This window comes from Nesoenas mayeri (assembly GCF_963082525.1).
Source record: "Nesoenas mayeri genome assembly, chromosome: 16".
Classification (NCBI taxonomy): domain Eukaryota; kingdom Metazoa; phylum Chordata; class Aves; order Columbiformes; family Columbidae; genus Nesoenas; species Nesoenas mayeri.
Genome location: NC_137562.1, coordinates 10,557,725 through 10,584,771, shown reverse-complemented (window position 1 = coordinate 10,584,771; position 27,047 = coordinate 10,557,725). Strand labels below are relative to the sequence as shown.

At 60.0% G+C, this 27,047-nt stretch overlaps 3 protein-coding genes across 3 annotated transcripts; 1 reads left to right on the top strand and 2 right to left on the bottom strand.

Moving 5' to 3' along the window:
* Nucleotides 1-337: 337 nt before the first annotated feature.
* LOC308046694 (uncharacterized protein C20orf96) lies at nt 338-7,703 on the bottom strand (the record flags this gene model as incomplete). Its single annotated transcript, XM_080354692.1, has 10 exons — nt 338-443; nt 2,963-3,081; nt 3,384-3,467; nt 4,355-4,740; nt 5,167-5,266; nt 5,743-5,901; nt 6,498-6,640; nt 6,986-7,100; nt 7,333-7,390; nt 7,666-7,703. The coding sequence occupies 10 exons, from the start codon at nt 7,701-7,703 to the stop codon at nt 338-340; spliced, it is 1,308 nt and encodes a 435-aa protein (XP_080210818.1).
* Nucleotides 7,704-10,065: 2,362 nt separating this feature from the next.
* Nucleotides 10,066-11,295, top strand: SOX12 (SRY-box transcription factor 12; the record flags this gene model as incomplete). The annotated part of the gene is made up of 1 exon (XM_080354842.1): nt 10,066-11,295. One exon carries the CDS (start codon nt 10,066-10,068, stop codon nt 10,963-10,965), a length of 900 nt encoding a protein of 299 aa, XP_080210968.1. The 3' UTR covers nt 10,966-11,295.
* A 5,460-nt stretch (nt 11,296-16,755) lies between these two features.
* On the bottom strand, nt 16,756-26,316 carry TBC1D20 (TBC1 domain family member 20). The gene is made up of 8 exons (XM_080354809.1): nt 26,175-26,316; nt 23,813-23,998; nt 22,802-22,882; nt 21,213-21,399; nt 20,417-20,518; nt 19,539-19,680; nt 18,963-19,147; nt 16,756-18,845 (listed from the first exon to the last, which is right to left on the bottom strand). Exons 1-8 carry the CDS (start codon nt 26,215-26,217, stop codon nt 18,590-18,592), a joined length of 1,182 nt encoding a protein of 393 aa, XP_080210935.1. The 5' UTR covers nt 26,218-26,316; the 3' UTR covers nt 16,756-18,589.
* Nucleotides 26,317-27,047: the final 731 nt, after the last annotated feature.

Here is a 27,047-nt window from a genome sequence, read left to right as displayed (position 1 = left end):
TGGCCCACACTGGGATGCGCTGCTAGGACCTCAGGGCACCAGGGCCAGTTCCAGGACACCCTTCACAGTCACAGAACAGCGACAGAGAGGCTCCTTTTGGCTTCAAACCCTCTGGCGTTACCACAACAGTCAGGCCACAGCTGCAGGAGGGCTGGCGATCCTCACCGGGTGCTGTGGTCATAGGGCTCACCCTGTGCTCCATCCAAGCGACTGCAGCCAGTGAGCAAGCCAGGAATGACAGTAACACCTTTATTGCACCACATAACCGCATCCACGAGTCCCCAAGGCGGGCTGAGATGGAGAAGTGGTGATGGGAAAGCAGCACTTCCTCAGCACCTCATCTGAGCCCCGCCGTGCTGCATACTGGGCAAGGGGCTGGGCATCCACTGAGCGGCTCCTCCTCGGTGGGGAGGCCGAGGACCACCTCAGCGTCAGGCGTGCACCTGAGCGAGAGAGGGGACTTAGGACAGGCAAAGCAAAGAGCAGGAATAAACTACTGTACTTCAGCTGCTTTGGCGCGAGGAGGAGGAGGAGAAGCTCCTGCATGGCCAGGGCAGGAGGTGGGTGACTGCTCAGGTGCTCTGTGCAGCCCACCCGGGGGATGGCGGGGGGAAGTGAGCCTTGTGTTCGCTGTGCCGCTGCCTTTGTGTCCCAGGGCCTGTGGGGAGGGCCCAGAGGCTGGCTTGGGGACACAGGACAAAGCTGTGGGGTCAGGGGCAAAACCCCTTGAAAAGCAGCTGAGTGTTGCTGTGCACAGCCCCTGTTCAGCAGGAACCAGATCCCAGCCCAACCTCCAGCTCACCCCAACACTATTTTGCTTTTCAGCTCAGCCTTCACGGTCTGCCCTGGCTGCTAAACACTCTGCCTACAAATCAGCTCTGAACCCCAGCCCTGCTCCACGGCCCTTTCTGAGACTGTGCTTGTGACTGCGAGACAGGCTTGGTGCTCACCAGCCTTCCCCGCCAGGCAGAGCCAGATGTAACCCTGGGGCTCTGAGAGGGAGAGGAGTTAAACCAGCTGCCCCTCACTGTCAGCCCCGCAAGACAAACAGAAGCGGAGAAAGCCCGTCGGAGCAGCCAGGTACATCTGCTTTCTCGCATAGACAGGACAAGCACAGCAAGCTGGGCTTGCTCAGGGCTGCTCTCATCCATCTCCGTCTGAGCCCAGGACAAACTGTGCATCCAGAGTGTCCCCAGCACGGGGCTTGAAGCTGCTGCTGAAATCCAGCCGGGGCCCCTGGAAGCCAGAGGGTTTTTAAAGAGAGAAAACTGAAATGCAGATGGGAACAGATATGCAGGGGTCACAGCTCCTCTGGGCTCACAAAGGACCCGAGGAGGGTCAGCAAGAGCCCTGCGCTCCCGTGCACCCTTACGCTTCCAGGCTGAGCACAGATCGGGTCTGATTTTTGCTCCTTCAGGAAGCAAATCCGGTGTCAGGAACCAAAGGGTTAATTAGAAAAAAAAGCAGGGCCGGTGAAGTCGTGTGAAAAGTTGCAGGGAGGTCAGTGGGAAAGGGCCGCGGGATGGCGAGCGGGGCTGGCACGGGCTCCCGCCTGTCAGCGCGGGTAAGCACCAAATGCCTGACTTGTGATGTTACAGAAACTTTCCACTTGGGCCTTCCTGCTATTTTTAACTCTCCTCCCAGCCACCCTCAGTAATCCCAGCCCCACCAGATGTCGAGCCTAATTAATTCCCTGTTTTTATCATTTTTTTGTTGTTATCGGAAAAAAACCCTAAGTTGCACTAATCCATCACTCGCCCCCCTCCCATGGTCTCCTGACACGTTCCAGGTTTTCCTCCTGCTTCGGCTCGAGCCTCCGCAGCGCTGCAGCTGTACCGGCTTCCAGCTAAAACCCCAGGCCTGGAGCGGGAGATCTGGCCCCTGTTGTTGCCCGCACCACCATTGGTTTGCTGGGAGAGCATCTGCTCATCCCAAGGGATGATATTTTCACGCAAAATAACCCCCGTGGGCATGTGAAGTGCATGGGAGCTGGGGGGTGACCTGCACCTGCAGCAACGGGACGCGCCGGAAAGGAATGATTCCATTAACAGACATCTCTGTGCCAAGAACAATTTGTATAGGCAGCTGCTGTAAATAAAAGTGCATATGCACACTGTTCTGTGCACAACTACGGGTTTCAGGACAGCATACTCAAGATTCAAACATCTTTGACCCATTTTTTCTCAGGTTTGTACCCCTGGTCAGCGGGCAGCACAGGAAGCTGAGGTGCCTCAGCAGCTCTGAATCATCTGTGATTTGTCCTGGCTGCTGCAGGACAATGGGCAGCATTATGGCCTCAGCCTGTTGTGGGTCTGTTGGAAAACAGCCTGTCACAGCTGGGTGCTGCTGAGCGTCAGCCTGCAGAGCTGGCCCTGCCGGGTCTGTCCCTGCGAGGGGAGCCCCGTGTTCTGTCACCGAGCTGGCAGGGCCTTCTCTCTGTCCACGCTAAGTAAGGATTCGCCTTGCGCTGTGTAATTCTTACCTCCAGTACCAGCAGAGCGCACGCTGGCAAGTGGGAGCGGGGATTACCCACAACCTGCGCTCTGGATGTGATTCGCTACCAGAGAACTGGGGCAGGGGAGGAGCAGGGAGAAAGATCATAAAGTTTTGCCATTTTTCTGCCAGCCAATGCCATCGACACATTTTTTTTGCATATGAGGTGAAATAGCTGCCCATCTTTGTTCCCCCAGTGCACTGCTGCCATTTCACACAACCAGGTGGGCAAGACCTGCCTCGCCAGGAATGCTCCTTGTTCCCAGCTGCTCTTAGGCAATACTATGAGACCTGCAGTGTCTTCCCAAGCAGAACCCAACGTAACTGTGAGGTTATTCCCCAGGCTGGGTGTAGGTCTAACAGCGACGTCTGTGGAAATGACGGGGTGAGGCTATTAGCACTCGGTGCCAAAGGCTCTGCAAGCCAAGGCCACAGAAAAGGGCTGCGTGTGCCCACCGACCAGCCTTACTTCGGTCTGCGGAGAAGAACGTCAGCAAAGATCATCTCTCTTGGGTCTCTTGCACTCTGGCGCAGTGTCTGGATACTTATCTTCAGCTCGCCAATCTCCTTTTCCAGGTCTTTATTAGCCTGAATGAATTAAATTTCCAAGAGTTCTTTACTTTGCAAGAGAAGCAGGAGTGTTTTGGGGTTTTTTTTAGAGATTTCGCAAACAGCAGAGCTAGAAAACATCCCTTGTACAAGGAATCCTCTAACAGGCTCCCTGAAATACCTGCTGGATGGCTTGTCCTCAGGATGTCCCAAGTGCCCACTGGCTCCCGTGGAAAAGGGAGGCAACATACCCCACTAAGGCAAAAAAGTCCTGAGGACGGGCAAGGGCTCAGGATGGCCGGCTCTGCCGCACTGCGCCCGCTCTTCCCCAGCTCGCTCACCTCCCTCTGCCTCAGTATTTCACGTTGCAGAATGTAGTTGTTTATCATCATCTGCTTCAGGCCATCGTGGTGCAGCAACATCTCCTGCACGGGTGAAGAGAAGAAAACCAGCTGAAGAAAATCCCCAGTAACCACCAGCAGGAAACCCCACGACTGCTGGGTGCCAACGCGGGCTGTGCCCAGACACGTCACTCTTTGAGGAAATAATTTCTGCTCAAATGAGGTTTGGGTTCTGTTTCTCGAAAGAGACTGTTCCTGAGATCACATCATGCTGATTGTGGAATGAGATTGAGGAACTCAAGAGATCCAGTTCAGTTTCCCAGGGAAAGTTTATTAATATTGCTTGGGTTACTTATATCACCCGTCCTTACAAAATCACCTGTAAAAGGGCACAGCAGTTCTGCACCAGAGCAGGCTGTAAATTGAGTCAGTAATTAATATTTTCTTAGTGCTCTCAAGCTGCTGACCCAGGAAGAGGGCTAAGCACGTCACGCAAGCAGGAACAGGGCAACAGGAGTTCCTCCTATTTTGGGAAGAACGACAGCAGTCCCTGTTTAGTAGTGCCGCATATAGTTTAATTTCCTCATGAATTTATTACAAACGCATGTGCACTGCCACAGTGGTGTCACAGCCAATTAGCGAAGCAGCTATCTAAATAATGTAATAAAACAGGGACCGTAAAAATAGGGTGAATGTTGGGTCACAATGCACTCACCTCCACGTGGCAAACTCTCGGGAGCAAGTCTGAGAATATTTCAACTCATGAGACTACAGCAGCAGCTCAGAATCATTTCTCATGTCCCCTCCCAGCCTGACAAGCAGCCCCAGGATGGCACGGGAGGGCAGCAGTGATGCTCTGTCATTTGGGGTGCCTGCTGCACTGTGCTATTACCAATGAGCAACATGTGGCAGCCCCGGCTGTGTCTCCCAGCTCCCAGAAACTGATCTCACTTGCTGGGATGTTCACAAACCTCCACGACTTTCTGCAGGATTGCCTCTTGTTCCGCCTGTGCCTTTGCTTGCAATTCTTCCAACACGGCCTCCACCATTTTTTCTGTCTTTTCTGTCTCCACCTGAGGACAGCGGGAAGCAGCGCACAGAAACAACAGGAGTGTTAGGCAAGACCACCATTGTGTTCCTTCCTCCCTGCCCTCACCTTCCTCCCTGGGAACGCAGCAGGGAAGGAGAGGTCTCAGCACCTGCTGTTGCTTCTTCAGGTTCTCAATGCTATGCTGCAGAAAGACGATCTTGATATCTTCTTCTGGATAGTGCCCATTGATGTAGGGGCGCAGCGTGCTGAGCTCCTCCTGGAGAATCTGAACCTTTGCTGTGGCTTCCTCCAGCTGCTGCTGTAGCTCTGATTGAAAGTCAAAAGAGAAACTCTCAACAGAGGGATTCCAGAGCTTTGCTTCTTCCCTAAGCTGACGAGTCTGTCCTGCGTCTGCCTGAGCCCTTCTTTCTGCAGAGATCACACACCTGGTGGGGAGCAGGAATGGCCCATGCAAGTCAGACCCCTGAGCAGATCCTGACCTGAGGGGACAGTGCAAAGAGCTGCCGGGGAGGGGGCACTTCCCTCCTCCAGAGCACGCTGCCACTGTCACAGGGCTCAGTCCCTCCCGACAGGCTGATGGAAAGATCATCCTATATTGCAAACAGGATTCATTTTCAGAAACTGAATTGGTTGACATTTATAAGATCAACACAGTGTCTTTAACCTAATAAGATGGAAAGCAAAGATAACATGGTGCACAGACTGCATTTCATAGTGGTGTGAGAAACTCACCTCCCAGGTTCTTTTCCAATGTTTTTTCTGTTTCCTGGAGCTCTGCCCTTGCTGTATCCAGCCGGTTCTGATTGAGAGTCTGCACCATTGCCTGCACGCTCTGCATAGAAAGAAATCCAGTCACTCTTCATCCCACAGAGCTGTGAACTGTCCTCCTGCTCCATCCCTGACCAGCTTACGTGCTGGCTCTCGCATTAGCAGCACAGAGGAACCCATTGCTGTGGCTGCTGCCAGCTCGTGCACTGGAGCTGCTCTGGGGAGAAGAGCAGTGCTGCAGGAGCCAGTTGCAGCCAAGGACACTACAGGGGGATGGGTTTGGGGTGTTACAGGAGTGATTACTGGTGCTTGGGACAGTTACAGCCAGGGTGTTCTCGTGGCTTTAAAACACAGGCACAAAACGAGCATCTTGCAGGACCTTTGGGCATCAGAGAGCTCCCCCAGGACTGGGGACACTCCAGTCACACACAGTGCAGGGGAGGGGACCGGACAGTGTCTGACCCTTCTCTAGTCCTAACAACTAATGGGAAATTCCGTGTTCTGCTGAACTGGGTCTGTTGGTCAGCCCTAAAGCCTCACCTGAAATGCTTCATACTCCTGCAGCAGGACCCTGGCTTGCTTGGCAGTGCTGTCATCAGTGTGCTGGATGTACCTCATCAGACGGCAGTTGGTCTCTGCCAGGTGGGCACCACGCTGCTTCAGCTCCTCAATGGTATTTTTCTTTAGATCGATCAGATGCTACAGGAATTTGTGGATTAAAGTGTTGGAGAATCTACCAGTCCTACCCGCCCCAAGTTTTGTTACCATCATCTGCCATCCCCAGGACATTCTTGTCGCAGGGTAACAGCACCAATAAGGCCCTGACCATCCTGGCATCACACAACAAACCTCAGCCAAGATGCTCTGACTTCCCCACACAGCTCATTCCTGCGCCCACCGTCCTCACTGCCAGCTGCAGGATCCCCATCTCTTTTATAACCACCTTTCACCTGCCGAAAATCTGCAGCCACGTCCTCCACCTCAACCTTCTCTTTGTCACACTGAGAAAATCTGATACCGACAGTCTTTTCCAACAGGTCATGCTTCTTAAATCTCATCCCTCCTACAGCTACAGCCTGGAATCTCTCTTGGTTTCTCTTAATTCCAACAATATCAAGGTTGGATTTCACCAGCACTAAGCAGAGCAGCATAACCACCTCCAGCGTATTAATAAATAAACACATGCCATTTTGCAAGCGTGAGTCAGACTGCTAGAATTTCTTCCATAAAGGCCGCCAGGGTAACTGTATGGATTTGCTACCTACATCCCAGCTCTGGATGTTTCTCACACATACCGTGGTCATTTCGATCTCTTCCAAGGCTTTAGCTAATTCAGCCTTCCTAAGCGCTAATTTCTTGTCAGCAAAATTTGTGTGTTTCTCTTGGGACGATGATGTCTCCAAAGCCAAGTGTGGTTTTTTACTCTGTGTAAATGAAACTGGTAAAACAAAATAGAGGAGTGTGTTTATTTTGCAGTCCAGCTTTAACACATCTACTGTCTCCTGTCATATGCGGCTGAGGGAAACATAAAAGAACAACGGAGTGACTGAATTCAAACCTGCAGCCCCAGCAGAAGCTGCTTGCAGTTACAGCCCAGGAGCTGCCTACAAAGCTCTCCCTGGCCTTTTCTAGTTCTCCCCCTTTATTCTCAGCACTTCCCCTTGGGTAATTTTCTTTTTGTGGCTTTTGCTGAACATCTCCCAGCAGAAAGAGCTGGGCTAATGTGAAAGCAGCACCGGTGGGCAGGGACAGCAGCGCAGTGTGTAAGGGAATCTCTCCCAACCTGGCTTCTTGTTCTCCCCTTTCTTCTTGTCCTCGTCGGTGTGCGGTGGCAAAGTCACCTTGTGGGCTGGAGATTTCCTCTCCTCTGCTTCTGGCTTCTGCCGTTTGCTGTTATCCTAAACTCAGCATGAGGGGAGCACAGAACAGGTTGGGAGTCAGAGGAGGTTTGGGAGCAGACACCTCTCTGCCTCGACCCCCAGATCTGAGTCCCCTCCACAACCCTCCGGGGTTCCCACGTGCCCCTTTGTGCCCATCACCAGCAGTGAGTCCCAGGCCTGTTGGAGAGACACTGTATTTACAGCCACAGTGCTGTGAGTACCAGAAACCCCACAGGAACAAGAGACTTACTGTTCCCTTGGACTGCGCCCCAACACTCGGGACCTGTGCATCCATCTCTGCGCAGGCTCTGGAAGGAACAAGCGTCACCCCACGTGTGGGCTGAGCCCGCGGCCCTGCCCGTCCCCACGGACCGGCTGCTGTGAGTCCAAAGGGCACAGAGACACCCCCCGGGCTGTGGAGCCCTTGGTGAACCCCAACTTCACCGATCCCCCCTGCCCCGCGGGGAGCTCCTGCCCGCCCCATCCCCCTGGGGGCTTCTCCTATGGGGACACCCCCTCTGTCCCATTGGGAGCCCCCCGCGGATCCCTCGTACCCCACAGTCCCCCGGGGCTCCCCCCGTACCCCGCGTCCCCGTCTCCCGGCCCCGGGCCGGTCTCCATGGCGACAGCGGGCGGGTGCGGAGACCGGGCGGGGCCGCGCGCACGGGAAGGGGCGGGAGGAGCGCCCCCTGCCGGCTCCGCCCGCCGCCGCACGGCGAGAGCCCGGGGGCAGAGGGACGGGAGCGGCCGGGGCGGCGCTCACCGGGCTGGGATCCACCGGGGCGGGAGCGCACAGCTCCGCGGGACGGGCCGCTAGCGGAGCCGCAGGGCCCGGGACGGAGTCCGGGGGATGGCGGCCGCGGTGCAGGGGCCAGCCGGGCAACCGCCGCACGGCCGCTCGGCGCGGTTCGGTGCTGTGGGTCTTGCCGCGCTAACACGCGCTCAGCCTGTCCTGCCCGCGGGCCCGGGCGTCAGGCCCTGTGGATCAGGGGGAGCGGCAGAGCGGGTGCCCGGTGCCAGGGTTATACCGGAGCTGGGTGGCGGGTGCCCGGTGCTGGGCATCGCCTCCGGCTGCACGGGGAGTGAACGGCTCTGCCAGGCCCCGTGCAAGGCCCAGCTCGATGAGGAAGCCGCTGGGGGGGGTGTTGTGTGATGCTGTCGGGACAGCTCAGGGGCTCGGGCCGGCCCGGCGGGAGCGCAGGCCCCGGTACAGGCCGCAGCGCCCGGTACAGGCCGCAGCGCCCGGTACAGGCCGCAGCGCCCGGTACAGGCCGCAGCGCCCGGTACACGCCGCGGCTCCGGCCCCTGTTTCCACAGCAACTGGCGGCGGCGGCGCAGCCAATGGGTGCGCGCCCTGCGGCGAGCCCGCGCGCCGCCGCGGCAGCCAATGGGCGCGGCCCCTGGCGGGCAGCCCGCGGTCTCCGGGGTAACAGCGCCGCCGCGCCATTGGTGCTGCCCGCGGCCCCGCGGAGGGGGCGGGGCCTGTCCGGGAGGGCGGGGCCTGGCTGGGCCGTGCCGCGCTGCGGAGTTCAAGGCCCCACGCGTGGCACCAGGAAAGCGGCGTGGCCCCCGTGGGCAGCGCGTTCCCTGCCCGGCAGCGCCTCTCCACGCTCCCCGCCGCTCCGCTCTGACCCGCCGGGAGCCGAGCCCCGGGGAGACGCCGCTGGGGCGGGTGGAGGGGACGTGTCCACGGTGGCACCGGCCTTCCCACGCCGCGGGGGGCCGAGCGCTGCAAGCCGCAGCATGGGGGTTGTCCCGGGCCTGGGCTGTCTGGGGGAACGGGGCACCCCGAGAGCCCGGTGGACCGGCAGAGGCGGGGGCCGTGAGCAGCGTCCCGGGGGATGCTCTGGTCCCGGGGGATGCTCTGCTCCCAGGGGATGCTCTAGGTCCCGGGCGATGTTCAGGGTCCCGGTCAGCAAAGCCGTGCCCGGCTCGGGGTGCTGCTGCCAGGGGGCCGTGAGGGGTGCGGGGACTCCTGGGGATGCCCACGTGAGGGTGTAGGGGGCACCGGGGCCACCGGGATGCTCAGACCGCGGGCGCAGTGCATAGTGGCAGTAGTGGAGCATCCCCGGGTGGGTACGGGAGAACACGGGGAGATACCAGAGTGACCATCCAGGGTACTGGGATGCTCGTGTGAAGGTTACTGGGGATGCTGTGCTGCTCCGGTGAGGGCACCGGGAGCTCCCCGGGTGCCGTGGCGGCGGTACCGGGGGTACCGGGGCGTGCCGCCCTGCCATTCTCTCCAGCAACCCCTCTCCGGGCGTCTCCCATTGGCGGAGACGGATATTCCCCCCCGGCCCATGGCCAATGGGCCGGGGGGGGCGGTGCCTCCCATTGACAGAACCGGCACGGCGGTGTTTACCGGGGGCGGGGCGGTGGCGGCTATAAGAACGGCACCGGGGGGCGTGCGGCTCCCGGGCTGCCCGCACCGCCCCCGCGCACCCCCGACCCGCCGCAGAGTCCTCGCACCGCACCCGACCGGAGCATCCGCCGACTCGACCGGGGAAACCTCTCCAGGCGGTGCGGAGCATCCTCGCACCGGTACAGAGCATCACCCGGCCGGTGCGGAGCGTACCCGTGCTAAACATCCCCGGGTCGGTGCGGAGCACCCTAGAGCGTCCCCAGGCCAGCGCGGAACGTCCCCGAGCCGGTGCCGAACAGCCCCGAGCATCCCCGAGCCGGCGCGGAGCGTCCCGAAGCGTCCCCGGACCGGACCGGACCGCTGTTGAGCATCCCCGAACCGGAGACCGCCGGGCCGGCCCGGAGCATCGCAGCGGCCGCCGCCCCGGCGGAGCCGCCCCCGCCGTGCGCTCCCGGTCCCCGGCGCGGCCCCCTGCGCCCCGCCCCGCCGCCGCCCGCTCGGCACAATGGGGGCGGCGCGGCGCGGCGCGTAGCGGCGGGCGGGGAGGCGGCGGCGGCGGGCGGGGAGGAGGACGAGGAGGAGGAGGCGGCGGCGGCGGCGGGGGGGGTCCCGGGACCCGGCATGGTGCAGCGCGGCACACGGGGCCGGGGCGCAGAGGCTCGGCGGGAGCCCTGTGCCTCGCTGCCCACCCGTGACACCGAGCCTGCCTGGTGCAAGACGCCGAGTGGTCACATCAAGCGGCCCATGAACGCCTTCATGGTGTGGTCACAGCACGAGCGGCGCAAGATCATGGACCAGTGGCCCGACATGCACAACGCCGAGATCTCCAAACGCCTGGGCCGGCGCTGGCAGCTCCTCCACGACTCTGAGAAGATCCCCTTTGTCAAGGAGGCCGAGCGCCTGCGCCTCAAGCACATGGCTGACTACCCCGACTACAAGTACCGGCCCCGGAAAAAGGGCAAGGTGGGCACCGGCACGGCCCGCCCGCGGCTCCCGGTGAAGATCAAACCCTCGGTGCTGGGCCGTGTCTCCGCTGGCCGCAGGCAGCCCGCTAAGCCGCCCGCCAGCCCCGACACGCCGCAGGAGCCCGCGCTGGAGGTGCCGGCTGAGGACAGCCCTGTGGCGCCCGGCACCACCACCTGGCATGCAGCACCCACTGAGGAGCCTGGCACCGAGGAGCCCCCCGTGCCCCCCCTCCCTGCCGTCGCCTGCCCCGAGCCGGGGAGCTCCCCAGAGAGCGGGTCTCCCTCTCCCATGTCAGCCAGGTCCCCTCCCTCCTCCTTCAGCTCCTCTGATGAGGAGCTGGAGGAAGAGCTGCTGGGGGTTCTGCCCGCGCGGGCTCCTGCCAGCGCCGCCTGCGCTGCCCTGGACTGGTCCGTCTTCGACAAGGACCACGACCTGTTCCCGCGGGGAAGCTCCTCGCACTTCGAGTTCCCGGACTATTGCACGCCCGAGGTGACGGAGATGATAGCAGGGGACTGGCTCATGTCCAGCATCTCAGACTTGGTCTTTACCTACTGAGTCCCGCGCTCTGCAGGTAACGCTCTTCTTTTTTTTTTTTCCACAATCAGGTCATAAAAAACAGAAAAAAAAAAAACAAAACAAAAAAACAAAACCAACAAAAAAACCCGAAACCAGCTGTTTACATGCAGGAATCAGGTATTTTGCCTTGAAGCCGCTGGAAGGCAGAGCTCCCTGCTCACCCCATCCCCCTGGCACACACCCACTCCTCGTCTGTCTGTCTGGCCCTCGGGACACGTGGCTGGCTGCCGCGGTTATTTGGCCGTGAAATGCGAGTATCTAATGGGGTTTTTATTGTCAGCACCTGGCCCCTTTCCCCACAGCCGTGGCTGCTCCGGCCGCTGCCCTGGGCAGCAATAGCACCCATGTCAGCCCCAGCTCTCGGTGCCCGTCCCGCCCTCCCCGTTCCTCGGGAATGGCCGATTCCTTTTGCTTTTTGGCTGCCTTTAAAGCATGTCTTCAATTTTTTCCTCTTCCTTGTTGCAGCCCTTGGGGAGGGATCCTCTGCTGTGCTGCATCTAGGGGTGGCAGAGCCATGGGGAGCCCTCCCTGCCCAACACCGTGTTTCATGGGGGTCCCCAGCTTTGGGGGTTCTCTGTCCCACGGGGGTGGCTCTTTCCCTGCGCTTTCCCTGTGGCGCGCGCTGCCCGCCGCTGACTTTGGGAAGAGCAAAGTTGTGCGCACGTGATGCGCACGTGGATGCAGAGGCTGTGTTGTTCCTCTCGCCTGGCGGTTGTGCAGCGCCCACCGTGCCGCGGGGGAAGCCCATGCCTGGAGCCACCCCGAAACCCGCTGGCGGACAAGCCCTTCCTTCCCAGAGCAACCTGCCCCTGCTTTAGCCTTGGAGCCGGTGCCCATGTGGGACCTGCTCTGGGCTGGCGCTCTGTGGCTGGCAGAGCCAGGTCCTACCATGCGCGACTGCGGCGGGTGACGCTGCCGGGGTGACAAGGCCAGGCTGGGCAAGGATGCTGTGGGAAATCTGCCTTAGGCAACCGCCCAGGCAGGGCTGAGAGCAGCAGCAACAGCCAGTGCTCACGGCTGCATGTGGTGTGGGCGATGCTCCGGCACGGTGCTGCTCCACGCTGCGCCATGCCGTGCCCCTGGTTCCGCCAGAAGCAGGGGCATCCCGGCAGAGCTCTGCCAAGGAGCTTCCCAGCATGGCAGGTCCTGTCACAGCGGCTCCTCCAGCCGGGTTTTTCTTTGCTTTTCCTAATGGCTCCTTCCTGCACCCAGCTGCCTCCTCCCGCTGCCAGGAGCACGTGGCTGCAGTGCCGGGCGGCCGCAGCCGCGGGGGCAGCACGGGGGTACGGCTGTGCTGGGGGGACCAGCAGCAACCGCAGCCACCCCGCGCTGCCAGCCCTGGGGACATGGCTGTGGCAGGGAGCTGTACTGGGTTCAGCCGGGACTGCTGCTTGCGGCAGCCTCTGAGGTCCCCATGGCCCTGGTTCTCCAGGGGCTCAAGGTGTGTGGGGATCCCTCTGAGCCTTCCCAGGCAGTGGGGTGACAGGGGCAGTGGGGCACCTGCGCCCTGGGGCTCCGTGTCCCCATTTTGGGGCTGCCGGTTCCTCTGGTCACAGGTTGCCCTGTGCCTGCCCGGTGCAGCAGGGCTGGACAGAGCTGTGACCAGGGGAAGGTCTCCCCGCCACTGGGTCCTGGCACCCCGGGGGGCTCAGAGAGGGGGACCTGCCTGGCCCCGCTGCCAGAGATGCCATTGGCCTCGGCTAATCGTGGGGACAGGCACCGTGGTGCAGGGAGAGGTGTGTCCCCTGGCCATTCGCAGGGATGCTCAGTGTCCCCCAGCCCTGTCCCGGGTGGCCTCAGGGTCCCCTCGAGCCACCTCCCTGTTGCCAGCCATGGGTTGTAGATGTGTTGGTGTGTAGCGGTAGCTGCGTGTGTGTGTGTTGGCGTTGCCTTAGCCGCCGTGTTTCAGTAGCCCCGGTGCGGTGCCAGCCTGCGGAGCCAGGCGGGTGTCACGCATCAGACACATGTTCCCTGTATAGAGCGTGTCCCCGTCCCTGCCCCCCCGGCCCGTTCCCCACTGGACCCAACCCCACCCAAGGTGGAAAAGCCAAATAAGCACCGGGCCAGCCGTGACACCGGCAGCCTGCTCCTGCCTCACTGCCACCCGGGGGGAGCTCTGCTTTCCCACCCTGCGGGCAGCCTCGTGCCAGGAGCGCCCCAAGCCCCCTCCCCTGCTTGAGCTGGATTTGGGGTTCCTGGGGGGTTCCGCGGCCCCAGGGTTCTCTGACATGCACAGATCTCACCCAGCGCCTCGGTGCCTTCTCGGGGTGCACAGCCACCCTGTGCCATGGCTGGGAGCGCTTGGGAAATCTGCTGAGGCTGCCGGCCGCCTGCCCTCCGTCCCCATCCCCGGGGAAGTCAAAGCCCCGAGTACCGGCAGGGCCTGAGGCCATGGTGAGGGTCTCGCATCACATGTGTGTGCTGTCAGTGCTGCAGCTCAGGGCACATGGGTGGCCCGGGGTCCTCTGTGTCACCCATGGGCTGGGGTGCTCCCTCCATGGACTGTCAGGCGAAACGTTTCCTCAGGAGCAGGTTCTGGGTCAGCACCAGAACCAGAGCCAGAGCCGGGGCCCCCGCCCTGGCTGCAAGCACAACACCATCCGCTTCATCCCCGTCCCCCCTCATCCTCCTCCTGCCCCCTCCTCGAGACTCGCTGGGTGTGTTTGTCGGGGGAGAACCGTTGTGGACAGTGGTGGATTTTCTGTGCCGTGTGGTTGTAGTGCTTAGAGACTCCCCCAGCGTGCGGCCCCCTCCCGCTGCGCCCTCACCTCCCCGCTGCCCCGTGCTGGCTGGCATGCGTGTGCGAGCGTGTGTGCGTGCGACATCCTGTCATCACTAGAGACAAAGCGAATAATAATAATAATAATAAATAATAATAAAAATAAACCAAACCTCTCTCAGGAAGAAGCTGCCCCGGCGGCGGCCGAGCAGGCCGGGGGTCCCCGGATCTGGCGGGGCCGCGGTGCAGCCTGCGGACGGGCGCCAGCGCTCGGGGTCACCTTTGTAGTGTTGTGTTAGTGAAGGGTCCTGTATTTGGTGTCTTGGAGAAATAGGATTTAGTGGAGGGGCAGCCCCGGCCCCCGTCCCGTCCCGGGGGGTGCGACGTGGCCAGCGCCGGCTCTGCAAAAGCTCAGTTATTGGTTATTCTGACTGTTGTGACTATGGAATAAAGTGTGTTGGTCGCTGTCTATGGCTCTGGCTCCTCCTGTGCCATCTCGCTCCTGCCCTCAGGATGGGGCATCCCCAGGGGGATGTGGGGTCCCTAAGGGAATGTGGGGTTCCCAGGGGCCAACATCCAGCTCCCACCCTGGTCCGTGGGCTACCACCCCAAACCTCTGCTCGCACACTAGCCCACGGGTTTCCTCACAGCCTGTCCCCGGGGGAGGGTTCATCATTGTCACCTGGCACGGGCTGGATGTCCCCTGGGAGCAGCACTGCTGTGGGGGGTGTGTGCACATGTATGTGTGTGCATCTCGTTACTTGTGTGTCAGCACCTGCCGCGAGTGCACCCCGTGTGTGCGTGTGCGCAGGCCGCAGCCATGTGCACGGGCTGTGTGCAGGGGGGGGGATGCCTGGCGTGTGTGTGCACACACGTGTGCAGTGCACGCGTGTACCCCGTGCCGGTGCCGGTGCCGGCTCCTGCTCGGCCGCACATGCAGCCCCGGCGGGTCCCCCGGCTCGGCTCAGCCCGCGGGAACCGACGTGTCGGGGGGGTCGGGTCGCTAATCCGGCCCCGCAGGAGGGCCCGGGGGGGGGCCACGCGCCGCTTGCGTCACCTCCCCCCCCAGCTGTTGCCACGGCAACAAGGGAGCCCGGAGCATCCCCGGGTCCCGCCGCCCCCCGCCCTGCGCTCCGCGCGGTGCTGGGACAGGGCTGTCCCCGGGGTGGTGGACGTGTCCGGGGAGGCCCCTCCGGCACCGGGCTTTGTTCAGCGGCATCGAAAGGGTCCCGGTCCCCCAGCCCTCCTCCGGGGTGACATTTACCCCGCATCCCCCCGCCCCGCACACCCCCCCAGGCCGCAGGGCAGCTCCCATGGCAACGCCCCATCCCTGGGCAGGCGGCCCGAGAGACGCGGTGGCCCTGTCCCCCGCAATGTGGTGGCCGTGTCCCTGTGTCCCCGCAAGGCAGCGGCCCCGCATCCCCCCTCCCCGCCTCCGCCCCTCCTTCCCCAGCGCCGGCGATTGGGTGGCTGCGGGTGGCCTGATGTGGGGCCCGATCCTGCCAGCGCGGTGGTGGGGGGGGGGGGGGGGGAAGCCAGGGCTGGATCCGGCCCAGGACGGGCAGGTCCCCGGGTGCAGGGGGGGTCACTTCCTCCATCCCGTGTGGCAGCCCACGGGACAAGGGCAGCGATGCTCTGGTCAGCCTGAGGACGTGGCCTTGGCCTCGCTGGCCCGGCTGAGTCCTAGTGGCCGAGACAGAGCCCTGCAGGGTGGGGCAGCTCTCAGGGTCCCTCCTGGCACTCCCCAAAACAGGCAATGGCCCTTGCGTGGGGATGCATCCACTGCCCCGTCCGTGCACTCTGGGCAAGGACAGGAGCTGGCTCAGCCCCACGGGTGCTATGGCTGCGGAGTGGGGTGGGCTAGGGGTCCTGCTGCCATTGCCATCGTCTCCCAGCAACCTGGCACACCACACACTGGCATGTCCCCGCGCTGTCTCGTGCAGCAGCAGGACCAGAGCACGACCATGCCATGGCTGAGCTGGTGGCACTGGCAGCTCCTCCAGTGACCCTGGCCAAGTTTGGGCACAGGGTGCCCATCCTGCTGGGAGCTGTGGGGCAGCTGCCCCCTCAGCCAGGGACCAGGGTGGGAGAAAGGGGCTGGAGCAGCCCCAGGACAGCCCTGAGCCAGTGAGGCCAAAGCCCCCACACCCCCAGCCCCGTGTGCCGAGCCCAGCGGCTCTGGCTGTATGTCCTGATGGAAGCATGGGACAGAGGCCGCTCCTGCCGTGCCGCACACAGCTCCACCGTGGCCAAGTCCAGCTCCCAATACAGGCACCCTCTGCTCTCTGGCATGGGCAATGCAGGCAGACACTCCCTGAGGACAGGGAGGAATTGCTGCACAGGTAAGTGGCAGGAGGTGCTGGTGAGCAGCCGAGGAAGAGGAGGGCTCCAGGGCTCTGCCTGCCTGTTCCTCCTGAAGGGTTGAGCGCTACTGAGTAAGTTGCTCACAGAGAAGCAGCCCCAGGGAACTAAAACCAGTCCCAGGATGATCCAGTAACCACAGCGGCCGCCTTGTGTCACTGAGCGAAGCCCGTTCCCAGCCCAGAGACAGCGGCTGCTGTGTCACCATGGCTCAGCAGAGTGTGCCTGGCTGCTGGAGGTGGCACAGGGGAAGAGGTGACGGCTGTGTCCCCGATGCTGGGCACTGTGCCCTGGCTGTGCCTGGGATCTCCTCCCACAGCCGGACATCTGGCCCAGGGTGCAAAAGGGGGTCAAGCTATTTCCAGCCCCGCTGGTGGGGGACACCGTGGAGCGGGGGACACCCTGGAGAGTTGCAGCACGTGCAGGACCTGGCGCTGACCCAAAGGCAGATGGAAGGAGAACGGTAACCAGGCTGGGAAGTGCTGTTTTGCTCTGCTCTGGCTGCTCTTCCCACGGGGATGCTGGGCATGAGGCCACAGGGGTTGGTGACCGCAGCAGACGTGCCAGCGCCAGGCCCTGGGTGCCACAAGAGCGGCTCTGGCACCCCCAGCCCCACATCATGCCCTACTGGCACAGGGCGGGGAAGGAAACGCATTTAGTAAGTGTTTATTTTACAGCTATAGGGTTTGTACAAATTTGCATTTACACGGGTACATACAAGTCTTTGTGCAGAGGAACTGAAGCACCCGAGCACCCATCTCCTCCCAGGCCCTTCCTCTCCTTGGGGACAACACAGGAACTAAAGTGCATCATGGCCAGAGAGCAGGGAGAGCACAGCGGCTTCCCCAGGGGGCTCCAGCCACCCCCTCCTTCGGGGCAGTGGGGAGTGCACAGAGGGGTCCGGGGTCCCCTGGCAGCACCCCTGGGTCACCATGAGCTCTCCTGCACCACGAGTTTTAAAGTGCAAAGTCACCCAAGCACTCCGTGCCACAGCGGCCAGGGGCCGGAGGCCAGGAACAGGCTCTGCCATGGGTCATGCTGGGCGAGGAGACCCCCAAGCAGCCCCCAGCTCACACCACCCCTGCCTCTGCGAACGCAGATCCACCCCCTCCAGCTCTCAGCCTGCAGAGGGAACTGCTCTGCTCACAGATGAACCGAAACAGGTCTGGCGTGACAACTTTCTGCACCTCCCCAGCCAGCCCAGCACAGCCCCCCGAAACCGAGGGCCCACAAGGCAGCCCAGAATTTACCCAGAAACGGTTATGAACCAACAGGCAGGGGTTTGGGACAGGAGGGTGCTGAGCTTTGCACAGCACGAGTTTTCTTCTCTATCCAGATATCTGTAACTTTTCAGGTAACACCCGGTTTTCAGGTGTGCAGCCCTGGGCACGGCACAGGCGGCTTTGGGCACAACGCAGCAGGGGGGAGCCAGGGGGGCCACAGGGATGGGTAAGGGCACTTGCGGGAGGTTTAGCAGGTCGGGGAGAGGTAGAGGCATCGAGTGTCTATTGGCTTTGTCTCAGTGGGACACTGAGTTGTCCAGAGGATTTGCTGCTTAGCCTGGGGGTGAGGGAGCGTTGGGACTGTCACTGGCAGGGAAATGGGAGCTATGCCGGGGGTGGGGGGGGCCTTTCTGGGAAACTCCCTCACTTGTGTTATTCTGAGGGGCAACACTGAAGTTTGATCGGCTCGTGGGGGAGATTTAAGACAGACTTCCAAGCGCAAAGACTTCTGGCATGTGCAAAGTGTTTTGCAAGGCGGAAAAAGCCTTTCCCCACATTCGAGCCCGTTTCCAGAGCCATAAAAAAAGTCTGCAACTAATGTTTACAGTGTCACTAACTCTTGTGGTGACGCAATCTGGCACATGACAGCACGTACCTCGGGCAGGGCAAGCGACGCTTGTCTCTCACCACGCTGATCTGAGATACAACTGCGGTGCTGCCCAGGATGGAGCCCAGCGCCCAAGAGCTCTGCTTCCCCAGGGCCGCTCCTGCCCCCTGCCCTTCTGTGACTGGGGCAGACCGCAAAGATGAGGAAGCAAAGGAGCCGGGGAGTGTTACACACTTGTGGAAGGGTGAGAGCACCGGTGGAGCTGAATGCCAAGGCGTGTGTGCTGGGAGCGATGCAGAGACAGAGGATCTGCTCTCACTCACACTAATTACCCCAACAGAGAACGCGGGATCATTTCGGCAGAGCCCACACATGGCTCTCCACTCACACCGTCACCTGTACTTGCCTGGAGAGCTTGACTGATCCGTACTCCTGTTCCTCACGAGACAGCGGCAGCGCCCGTCTGCTCACCCCGGCACTGGGAGGAGAGAACACGGTGAGCGCTGGCGCGGGGAGCAATCCTGCTGGGCTGCTTCCCGTCAGTCTCTGTCACAAAGGCCCAAAGCGTCACAGGACGCAGCAAGAATAAAAAATAATCTTCAGACAGGTTGTTTCTGGACACGTCCTTTCAGCAAACACCAGCCCTTCGTGCCAGGGGAAGCCGCGGTTACAGGGACGGCCCTTCCTCTGGCTTCAGGGGAAAATCTGCAGCTCAAACTTGGGGGCCCACTCCAGCGCGCTCTTCACCACGGCCAGGGCAGCCGCCCCCAGCGCCACCGTCAGCCCCATCACTGCCAGCTTGACAAAGCGGTTGGTCCTTGGCTTTGTCAAGATGGATTTTGTCCGCTCCTCCCCTCGGAGCCGCTCCCTGAAGCGCTGCCTCAACACAGTGTCTGGTCTCTGCTGCACTGACGCCAACTCAAAGTCCTTAAAAGTGGAAGCTGCGGTTCTGCAAGAGAAGAAAGGAGTGAAGGAGCGCCCACAGCTTGCCCTTGGCGCCAGCCTCCCGCCAGGAAGGAAGATCTTTGCAAGGACATGGGGAGCAGGCGGACTGCCCCGCACTCACCGTTCCGCCTGCTGCTGAGCTGCCTCCCGGGCCAGTTCGGATGGGGGAAACTGGACAAAAAGGTCCCCAGCTCTGCTGATCAGAGTCTCGTATGGAAGGTCCTGCGGGATTTGGGACAGGAGGTGGTGGACAGAGGCCATGTCGCACTCACAGTCCAGAACTTCCTGCTCGCGGTACAGCACGATCTGCAGAGAGAAGCGAGAGCACTGAGGACAGCCGGGGACGTGGGGACGACTCCTTGTCACTCTGAGGCCGTGGAAAGTCCCTTCCTGGGTAGTTCCACCCGCCTCCTGAGCCGAGGCTGCAGCTGGCAGGTCTGAGTGCAGGCAGAACCTCAGCAGGGCCTGACTCCACAACTTGCCCTCAAGCAGGGGTTTGTGTGGAGCTCCCTCAGGACAAAGGGAGATGGACACATGGCGTGGGGTGCTCCCCAGCCAGATGGGCTCCCCAACACCCGCACAAGTGCCCAGCAGTGGGACCAGCATGTGAAAGCACAGTCAGTCCCCCCCTGTAGCCCCCAACCACCAGCACTGTGTGACAGTTCAGTTAACCCCCTTGTCACTGGCCAGTACCTACCACAGCAGCAAAATAAATGGGCATCAGGGGATGGCAAGCCAGGAAGAAGTCATATAATCGCACAACGTGCCTGAAGTCGGACAGAACGTGCCCAAACCAGGTGATGAGCCAGCTGAGAGCAAAGATGGTTCCCACCTCCGCGCTGCGCAGAGAGAAAGGGTAGTTAGAGCAGCCACTGCCGGCAGCAGGGAAGGAGCACTGAACCCCAGGGCAAAGTACCATTCCTCTCACTGCCAGCGGGGTCCACAGTAAAAGTCCAAATGGTCTCTGCAGGAGAACCTGAATGTGTGACGTAGTCCGTCACCGGCTGGCATGCTGGACACCTGCAGTCCTGCAGCACAGTTAGCTGTTCAGATTCCTTCCCAGTCTAAAGGCTCACTCACTTCTGGGAGTCTGTGACCAAGCTGGGTACCCAAAGACATCCTGGCCACACAAGGCAACAGAGACACTTGTGCAGAAAGCACCCTCTCGCTTCCCTTCCTGCTGCTGCGTTAACCTGCCCAGGCTCCACAACCCAGGAATTATCCCCAGAACGAGCAACAGACTATGGCAAGGTGACACCAGCTAAAAACTGGGCACGGGAAGTGGCTGTGGCACCTGTGTGTGACACCATCCACAAAGACCCAGCCTTTCCAGAATGGACTGTAAAGCACCAAAGTGACGATGACACCATGGAAAACTCCTTGAGACGGGCAGCACAGGTCTGTGTCTGCTCAGAAGCAGAGTGCCACATGGCTTTGGACTGTCACCGTCGGCTGTTGACTCACTCTGAGGAAGCCACTGTGGCGCTGGGGACATGCTGGTGCCAATGGCCCCGTGAAGAGTGACACAAGACTGACAGGGCAGAGTGGGGAGGCTCTGAGGGAATATTTGCATACCTCTGCATGAAATCGTGCACCTCAGGGTTCACTTGGTCTATGATGGGCATCAGGTAATTTAAAATGTGCTTGGTATTGTCCATCGTTGGGTCCATGAAATCCCTGAGGAAAGATTCAAAAGAAGCTCCGTCAAGCAACCACATCGGTGAGCTCTCCCTCCAGGGCGGCAGCCAGAGGTAAATAAATGTCCTTGCAACAATGAGCTTTGCTGGCAGGGTGGCCCCAGCCCCAGACAAGTGCTGGTGTCAGCTGGTATGTCTTATTTCCCTGCAGTACATGAGTGAACCATAAAGCCTTTCCAGCACCCAAAATCTAACTCCCCGCCTGGGAGAGCAGGGAGAATCCCTCCAAACCAGTCAGTAGCTGAGGGGCTGTTCTCATTTCAGCGCACAAACAGGAGAGACACTTGCCATGGGTGCTCAGGACACCAGCTATACAGACTCCGCAATGTGCCAAACTGCGCAGGGCTACATAAGGTGAGTGTGAGGCCCCAGGCGCTGGAGGCCCTGCCAGCAGAGATGGCCAGAGAACTATGAATAACATACGCACGTTGGCTTTTTTACCTTCAAGAGATACTACAATTTAATTGTCAGCCTTCAACTAATCCTTCCTCAGAGCACAGCTCCCTGCAAAGCCATGTGCCATCGCGTGGTCACGCTGTCCCCTCTGGGCAGGGACACGACAGGCAGCTGTGACCTGCGGCTCTGCTTCTCTGGTTGCCCCCACCAGCACTGGTGTCCCCACAGCCTAGGGACGTGCAAGCAGCTCCTCTCCTCCAGCCCAGCCTGCCGGGTACCTGAGATGATGCGTGGAGAGCTTTTCCACCAGCGCCGTGGCCAGTCTGTCCCCCACCACCAGCAGGAAGGTGACCACGATGTCGTGGTAGCCCTGGTAGTAGTGCAGCTGGGGGTTGCGCTTGAGGACGTGGAGGATGATATCGATGAGCTCCTCCTGCAGCCCTTCCCTCTGGTCATCTGGCATCCCTGCGGGGACAGGTGACAGTGGGATGGGATGTGTCACTCACCAGCTCCTGCCACTGGAGTGTGGCTGTGGTGTGCGAGGAGGGGACCTGTGCATTTATCAACCCCGACTCCAAGGATGTGGTGCAAAGGGGAGGGAGACAAAACCAGCAGAAAAAAAAATATCCCAAGCCCTAAATCCTGCCCCTCAAAACTCTGACGGCCCAGGGGAAGCGGCCAGTTGTTAAGGTTGGTTAATATTTGGAGCTGCATTGGCCCCACCTGCGAGGAAGTCGCTGTGGAGGATGGGAACAGTGTTTGCTGATGTTTGTACAGCGCGGCAAAGAGCGAACTGCGCTGCACATCCAGCACTGCTAAGGACATTTTCAGCATTTTTAATTTCCCAGGGGCTCCAGAAAAAACGAGACAGGACTAATTTTCACAGAAACCATGCCAACTGCATCAGATTGCGAGGCCTCCATCGCCACAACTCAGTATCAGTCCCCTGCTAACAACATGTGTTTAGGGACAGGATGTCACAGGAAAAACATTGTTCCTGCCCCACGCAGCTGTAGTCAGGTTCTGGCAGTCTTTGTCAGTGGAGAAAATGCCCAAAGGCCAAGCAGAACGTCCCAGAGGAGATACTGCAATGACAAAACTCTCCTTTTCCCCCCGCTTCACTGATGTGTCTAAAAATAGGCAGGATGCTGCCATTCAAGGGCAAAAAAACCCGTAGAGGCAGGCCCTTCAGGAATGAGGGTTGTACACGGTATCTGCGCTTGGAAGAGTCAGAGTGAATCAACTGTTTACGCAAAATAAACACAGCAGAAGAGGGAAGCAGATTCCGGCCGGAGTTAAACAGCTGCTGGATTAAATGTTTTATAAATAGCACAACAAGGCACCAGCCACCCATGAGAACTAAACAACTGCAAAACCAGTTTGCTTCTAAAGGTTCAGAATTCACTTAAAATTGGTGCATGAACCTGATATTGACACCTGTTTTACACCAGAATTTGTTGTAAACAGTGGCGATGCTGCCAGAACACAGTCTAAAATAATCGGAAGCAAATGGTACATTTCTCAAGCCTCCGTCTGCCCTAACCCCACCCTGGTCACAACAGGCGAAGGACACGCAGGATCCAGGTCTCTCTGCACTAAAACTTGTGGACAGTCCAGGGCTGCCAGCACAGGGGCTTAAAGGGAAGGGGGGAGCATAACCGCAGCAAAAACCTGTAACATGGCTGAAGGAAACTGAGAGCGGCAAAACAGCTCCACTGTGTGAAGAAGCGGCTGTGAGCTCACAAGAAAAAGGTTTTCTAGAAGTCCAGAACAACAAGTGTCACCCACTGCAACCCTGGGCGAGGTGTGAGCCAGGACTTGCCCCACGGCACAGAGCGGGAGGAGAATCCCCTCAATCCCCTCTCACCTGGTGGGAAGCGGCGCAGGGATCGCCGCACGTCCAGGAGCACTTGCTGGTAATCTTTATTGTCCTCGCGCAGCTCCTTTCCTGCCGAGAGAAAGAGGAACGTGATTCACAGCGAGCGTGCAAAGGCACCAGGCAGAGTTGAAAGAAACCCCGAAGCAGGGATGAGGAGGTGGCTGCAGCAGACACAACCCCCGCAAACAGACCCTTTCTCTGTGTCACACACCAGCCCCTGTCCCCTCACTTTTGCTGACACTAAAGGCATGTTGGCGCAAGGAAACGAGACTGTTATTTCTTTAAACAAACGTTAAAATGCTTAAACTGACACCACTCCCAGTGTTTCTGAAAACATCTTTGCGCTACAATTTTCACGAGGAATTCAAAGTGTACTCAGCAGCAGCAAAAGACAATAGGCTGTGGAGCCCACAAAGAATGGCTTATTAAATAGAAATAATTCATAACAAAACTCCAGAAAAGAAAATAATTTGCTGGCACACAGAACTTCCAGCAGCTCTGGCCACTTAACACCACCCGGCTCCCGATGGATGGAGGATGCACACTGCTGAATGGAACAAAAACGTCTGTCCTGGTGACAGTGACTGTAACAGCTACAGGACTTGGAGCTCCTGCATTACTGAGGCTTAAAACCCACGCAGGTACCTCAGCAGGAAGGTCGTTTTCTGTTTCTGCTCTGACCAAACACCATGTGCTTCATGATACAAACTGCTTCACCTGTGCCTGGAGGAGGCAGCTCAGAAGTATTTCAGCCAAGTAAAAGTTTAGAAAGTTGTGCATTTCCAAATTCTGGCACTTATGTGCAACACCGTGCATGAAGCTACAGCGTTCACACCACAGCGTGAGTCCCTATCGCACACGAGCTTGGGGGAAGCGCAGCAGCGCTGGGGGGGGATCAATCAGGTCAGAGGGCATGCTGCCACCTTGGGCACCCTCCCTCCGGCACACAGAGATCACTGAGCCCTTGGTCACAGCACCCGAATCCAGGCGGGTCCGTACCTGGAGGAGGGGGCAGGTCGTCCGTGTTGACACTCAGCAACTTCGGCCACACTTTGCAGCGAATCTCATCCGTCAGGAGCCCCCCCTCGCTGATCGCCATCCGCCGGAGCGCAGCCACGTCGATGGGGTCGCTGTTCAGAGCCTGATAAATTTCCGCCACTTTTCTTTTCTTCTTAGAATCAAAGTCTGTGAGAAAATCACCAAGAGACATGCTGACAGGCAAGGACAGCACATGGGGGGCAGCAACTCAGATTGGGGAGGGGGGGAAGAATCTGATCACAGCGATGCCACATGCACAGAAGGGAGCTGACATGGGACAGACAGTGCACACTCACCAGGACAGACCAGGAACCACACTGGTGGGTCACCCGCCAGCTGCCCGTCCACATCCCCACAGGCTCGGCATCCGGGGTGCCCCACACCCCACGGCTCACGGGGTGTCCCCAGCGCTTCCCGCCCACCCCCACTGCTCCTGCAGCCCCCAGCCCTCAGTTCCCACCCCCAGCTCAGGCTCCGGCCAGCACCGTTCAGAGCCCTCGTCCTGCACCTGGTTTACTCTCTGACGCAGCTGCCAGCTCAGGTGTCAAGTGTCTCATCAGAGCAGGACTCGCTGTTCCCACCAGCTCCCAGGCTGAGAGCGGCTCTGGGACGCAGCCGTCCCAGGGAGAAGTCTGAGCATTTCCACCGACAGCAACAGCCACAAGAAAGGACATAATTACACCGGAGTTAACGAATCACAAACGTATTGACTTCTCTCCCAACAAACACAATCTTGCCAGCTGTTAGTACACATGCAGGTCACAGTATTGAACAAATATCTCTGTTTTGTGGAGCGCCTGAACTCCAAGGCAGGTGGGAAGGGAATAACACTCAGAGCACACAGTGCTCTGGTTTCAGACGGGTTAAACGCACTTACAGGAGACCGGAACGCTTCCCGAGGAGTTGCCAAGAGACACTATTTCACGCAGCACCCGATACCCCACACCGGAGAAGTTTCCACTATGGAGACTTTGCAGAGCAGCCACAGGGCTGGAGTGCAGGATGAGGCCACAAACACCACCTTTAGGTAAAGGCTTTTCCAACAAATCCAACTACCCCTGGGATTCAAACGGGATTTGCTTGATAAGGGATGTGTCCGGATAGGATTTGTGGTGGGAGGAATTCAAAGGATCCGGATGGAGAAACAGCCTCAAGGCCCCGCCCTCCCAGCAGCAGCTGGGGGAGCGCGTCCCCTGCCCACGTGGCACCTCCGGTGTCCCCTCCCTGCTCCTGGGACGCTGCGTGACGCCGAGCTGGAAGTGCCGCTTTTCAAGGTGCTGGAATGGGATGGCAGCTGCTCAGACACACGGACACTGAGTCGGCCAAGAGGTGGATGCCATCCCTTCTCAAAGTACCCTTTACAAACACTTTTGAGATGAAAACGAGATGCAACAGCCTAGGACAACTTCCAACTCCCTTCCAAACATGGAGTTCCTGGTAACGTTACACCAAACGCTCACCCAGTGACCACAACTTCCTTTTATTTCCTTTCCTGCCCCTTGTGCAAGCAGACGTGTGTGCACAGGAGCAGAAACCAGCTCCACTCCACTGGCTGTTCCTACCCCCGCAACACACAGACACCTGCTGGCACCTCCAGGAGCCCCGGGAAGGAGAGACTCAAGAACTTCAAGAGTAGCATGAAGGAAGGGGCAGGTCTTGCTGGCTCCTCTTCTGAGATTTACTGGCAAATAGCCCAACATTTACCCTGTTTGAAAGTACAGCAAACAGTAGCTGCAAGTAATACAAAATCAGGTATTTCAAAGGCTTTTCTGTGCGCTCACAAAACCTCGACTCGCAGGCGAAGTTGCACTTCGAAGGAGAAACAAGATCTCAGAGCGCGGGGGCTCATCGCACCCAACGCCAAGTGTCCCAGCACAAAGTGCCACTGCACTGGCCAGAGGGTCTGTATCCCCTCCAGCGCCCGGACGGGCTCTCGCTGCCGGGCACCCGAGCACAGCGAGGCCGGGCCAGCCCCGCTTACCGCCGCGGGGGCGGCCGGGGGAAGCGAAGCCCGCAGAGCTCACGGGCCTCCAGCCGGGCAGCGGCCAGAGCGCAGCCGCGGCTGCTCCCCGCGGCCCGGAGGGGGAGGCCGGGAGGGCCCGAGGGGGCTCCACAGCCGCGGGGGGTTGCGCCTGAGCGGAGGGTTCGGGCCCCCGGGCCCCCCCGGGCCCGTCCCCGCCGGGCGGCTCCGAGCGCAGCGCCGAGCCCCGCCCCGCCGCTAGGAGGCGCCGCCGTGCCCGCAGGGGGCGCTCCAGCCCCCGGCTGCCTCAGAGGACCCGGCGCCCCCCGCCCGCTCGCCCGCCAGGCCCGGCCCAGCCCGTACCGTGGCCGCCGACACCGTTGCGCGGCGGGCTCCGCCGGGCCATGTTCCCAGGCGCTGCGGCGCATTCCGAGCCGGAAGCCGGGCCGGACCGGACCGGACCAGGCTGGGGCTCCGCGCTCCCCGCGCCGCCCGGTCCTGTTCCGCCCCCGCCCGTTCCCCCCGCCCTTCCGCCGCGGGCGCGCGGGCAGTACGTCACGGCGCCCTATTGCGCAGGCGCAGCTCCAGGAGGCGGATCACGTGGGCAGCGGGGGGGTGTGGCGCAGGCGCGCATGCGCAGAGGGGAGCGCGCCGCACGTGTCCGCCCCCCGCGCAGGGTCACGGCGCCGAGACCTTTATTTGCAGGTTTGTATTTAGGAAAACAACCCAAACCCCACAGCACTGCGGCTTCCCGGGGCGGACAGCGCGTCCCCATTGACGAACACCCATAAAGAGACACCCCGGCGTTTATTTCATGGCCCAGAGCAGCAGCTGTGCTGAGAATTCGCACCTCATGCTTTGCACCGGGCTTGTCACACCTCCAAAGGTCCCTCTGTGCACAGGGTGTCCTGCTGCCTTGTGCGAGGCCTGATTTTGCAAACCTCCCTCGCTTGAAATAACAGAAAAAAAGGGAGGTTAAACATCCCGTGTAGCTCACAACCCAGCGCAAATGACTACGAGCTGTATTTTTGTCATATTGGGTGTTCTTACATTACAGCACATCAAGGTAACAATCAACACGGTCCAACCTTCACATCATTCTAGGATATAAAAGATGAAATACAATATATTTCCCCTGGACGAAGTTATGGAGGAGAAAACTACCCTGGTGCAGGTGAAACACCTCGTCCCATGCCCATGATCCTTGTGCAAATTCGCTGTGTTTCGTGTTCTCCT

Excerpts from the sequence above, each read along its gene's own strand:
- TBC1D20 (XM_080354809.1), bottom strand. The coding sequence starts at position 26,217 with ATGGCCCGGCGGAGCCCGCCGCGCAACGGTGTCGGCGGCCACG. Across the intron at positions 22,883-23,812 it reads CGACCTGCCCCCTCCTCCAG|GAAAGGAGCTGCGCGAGGAC; the intron begins GTACGGACCCGC and ends TTCTCTCGGCAG. Across the intron at positions 19,148-19,538 it reads CCATTTATTTTGCTGCTGTG|ATCGTGCTGTACCGCGAGCA; the intron begins GTAGGTACTGGC and ends TTCTCTCTGCAG.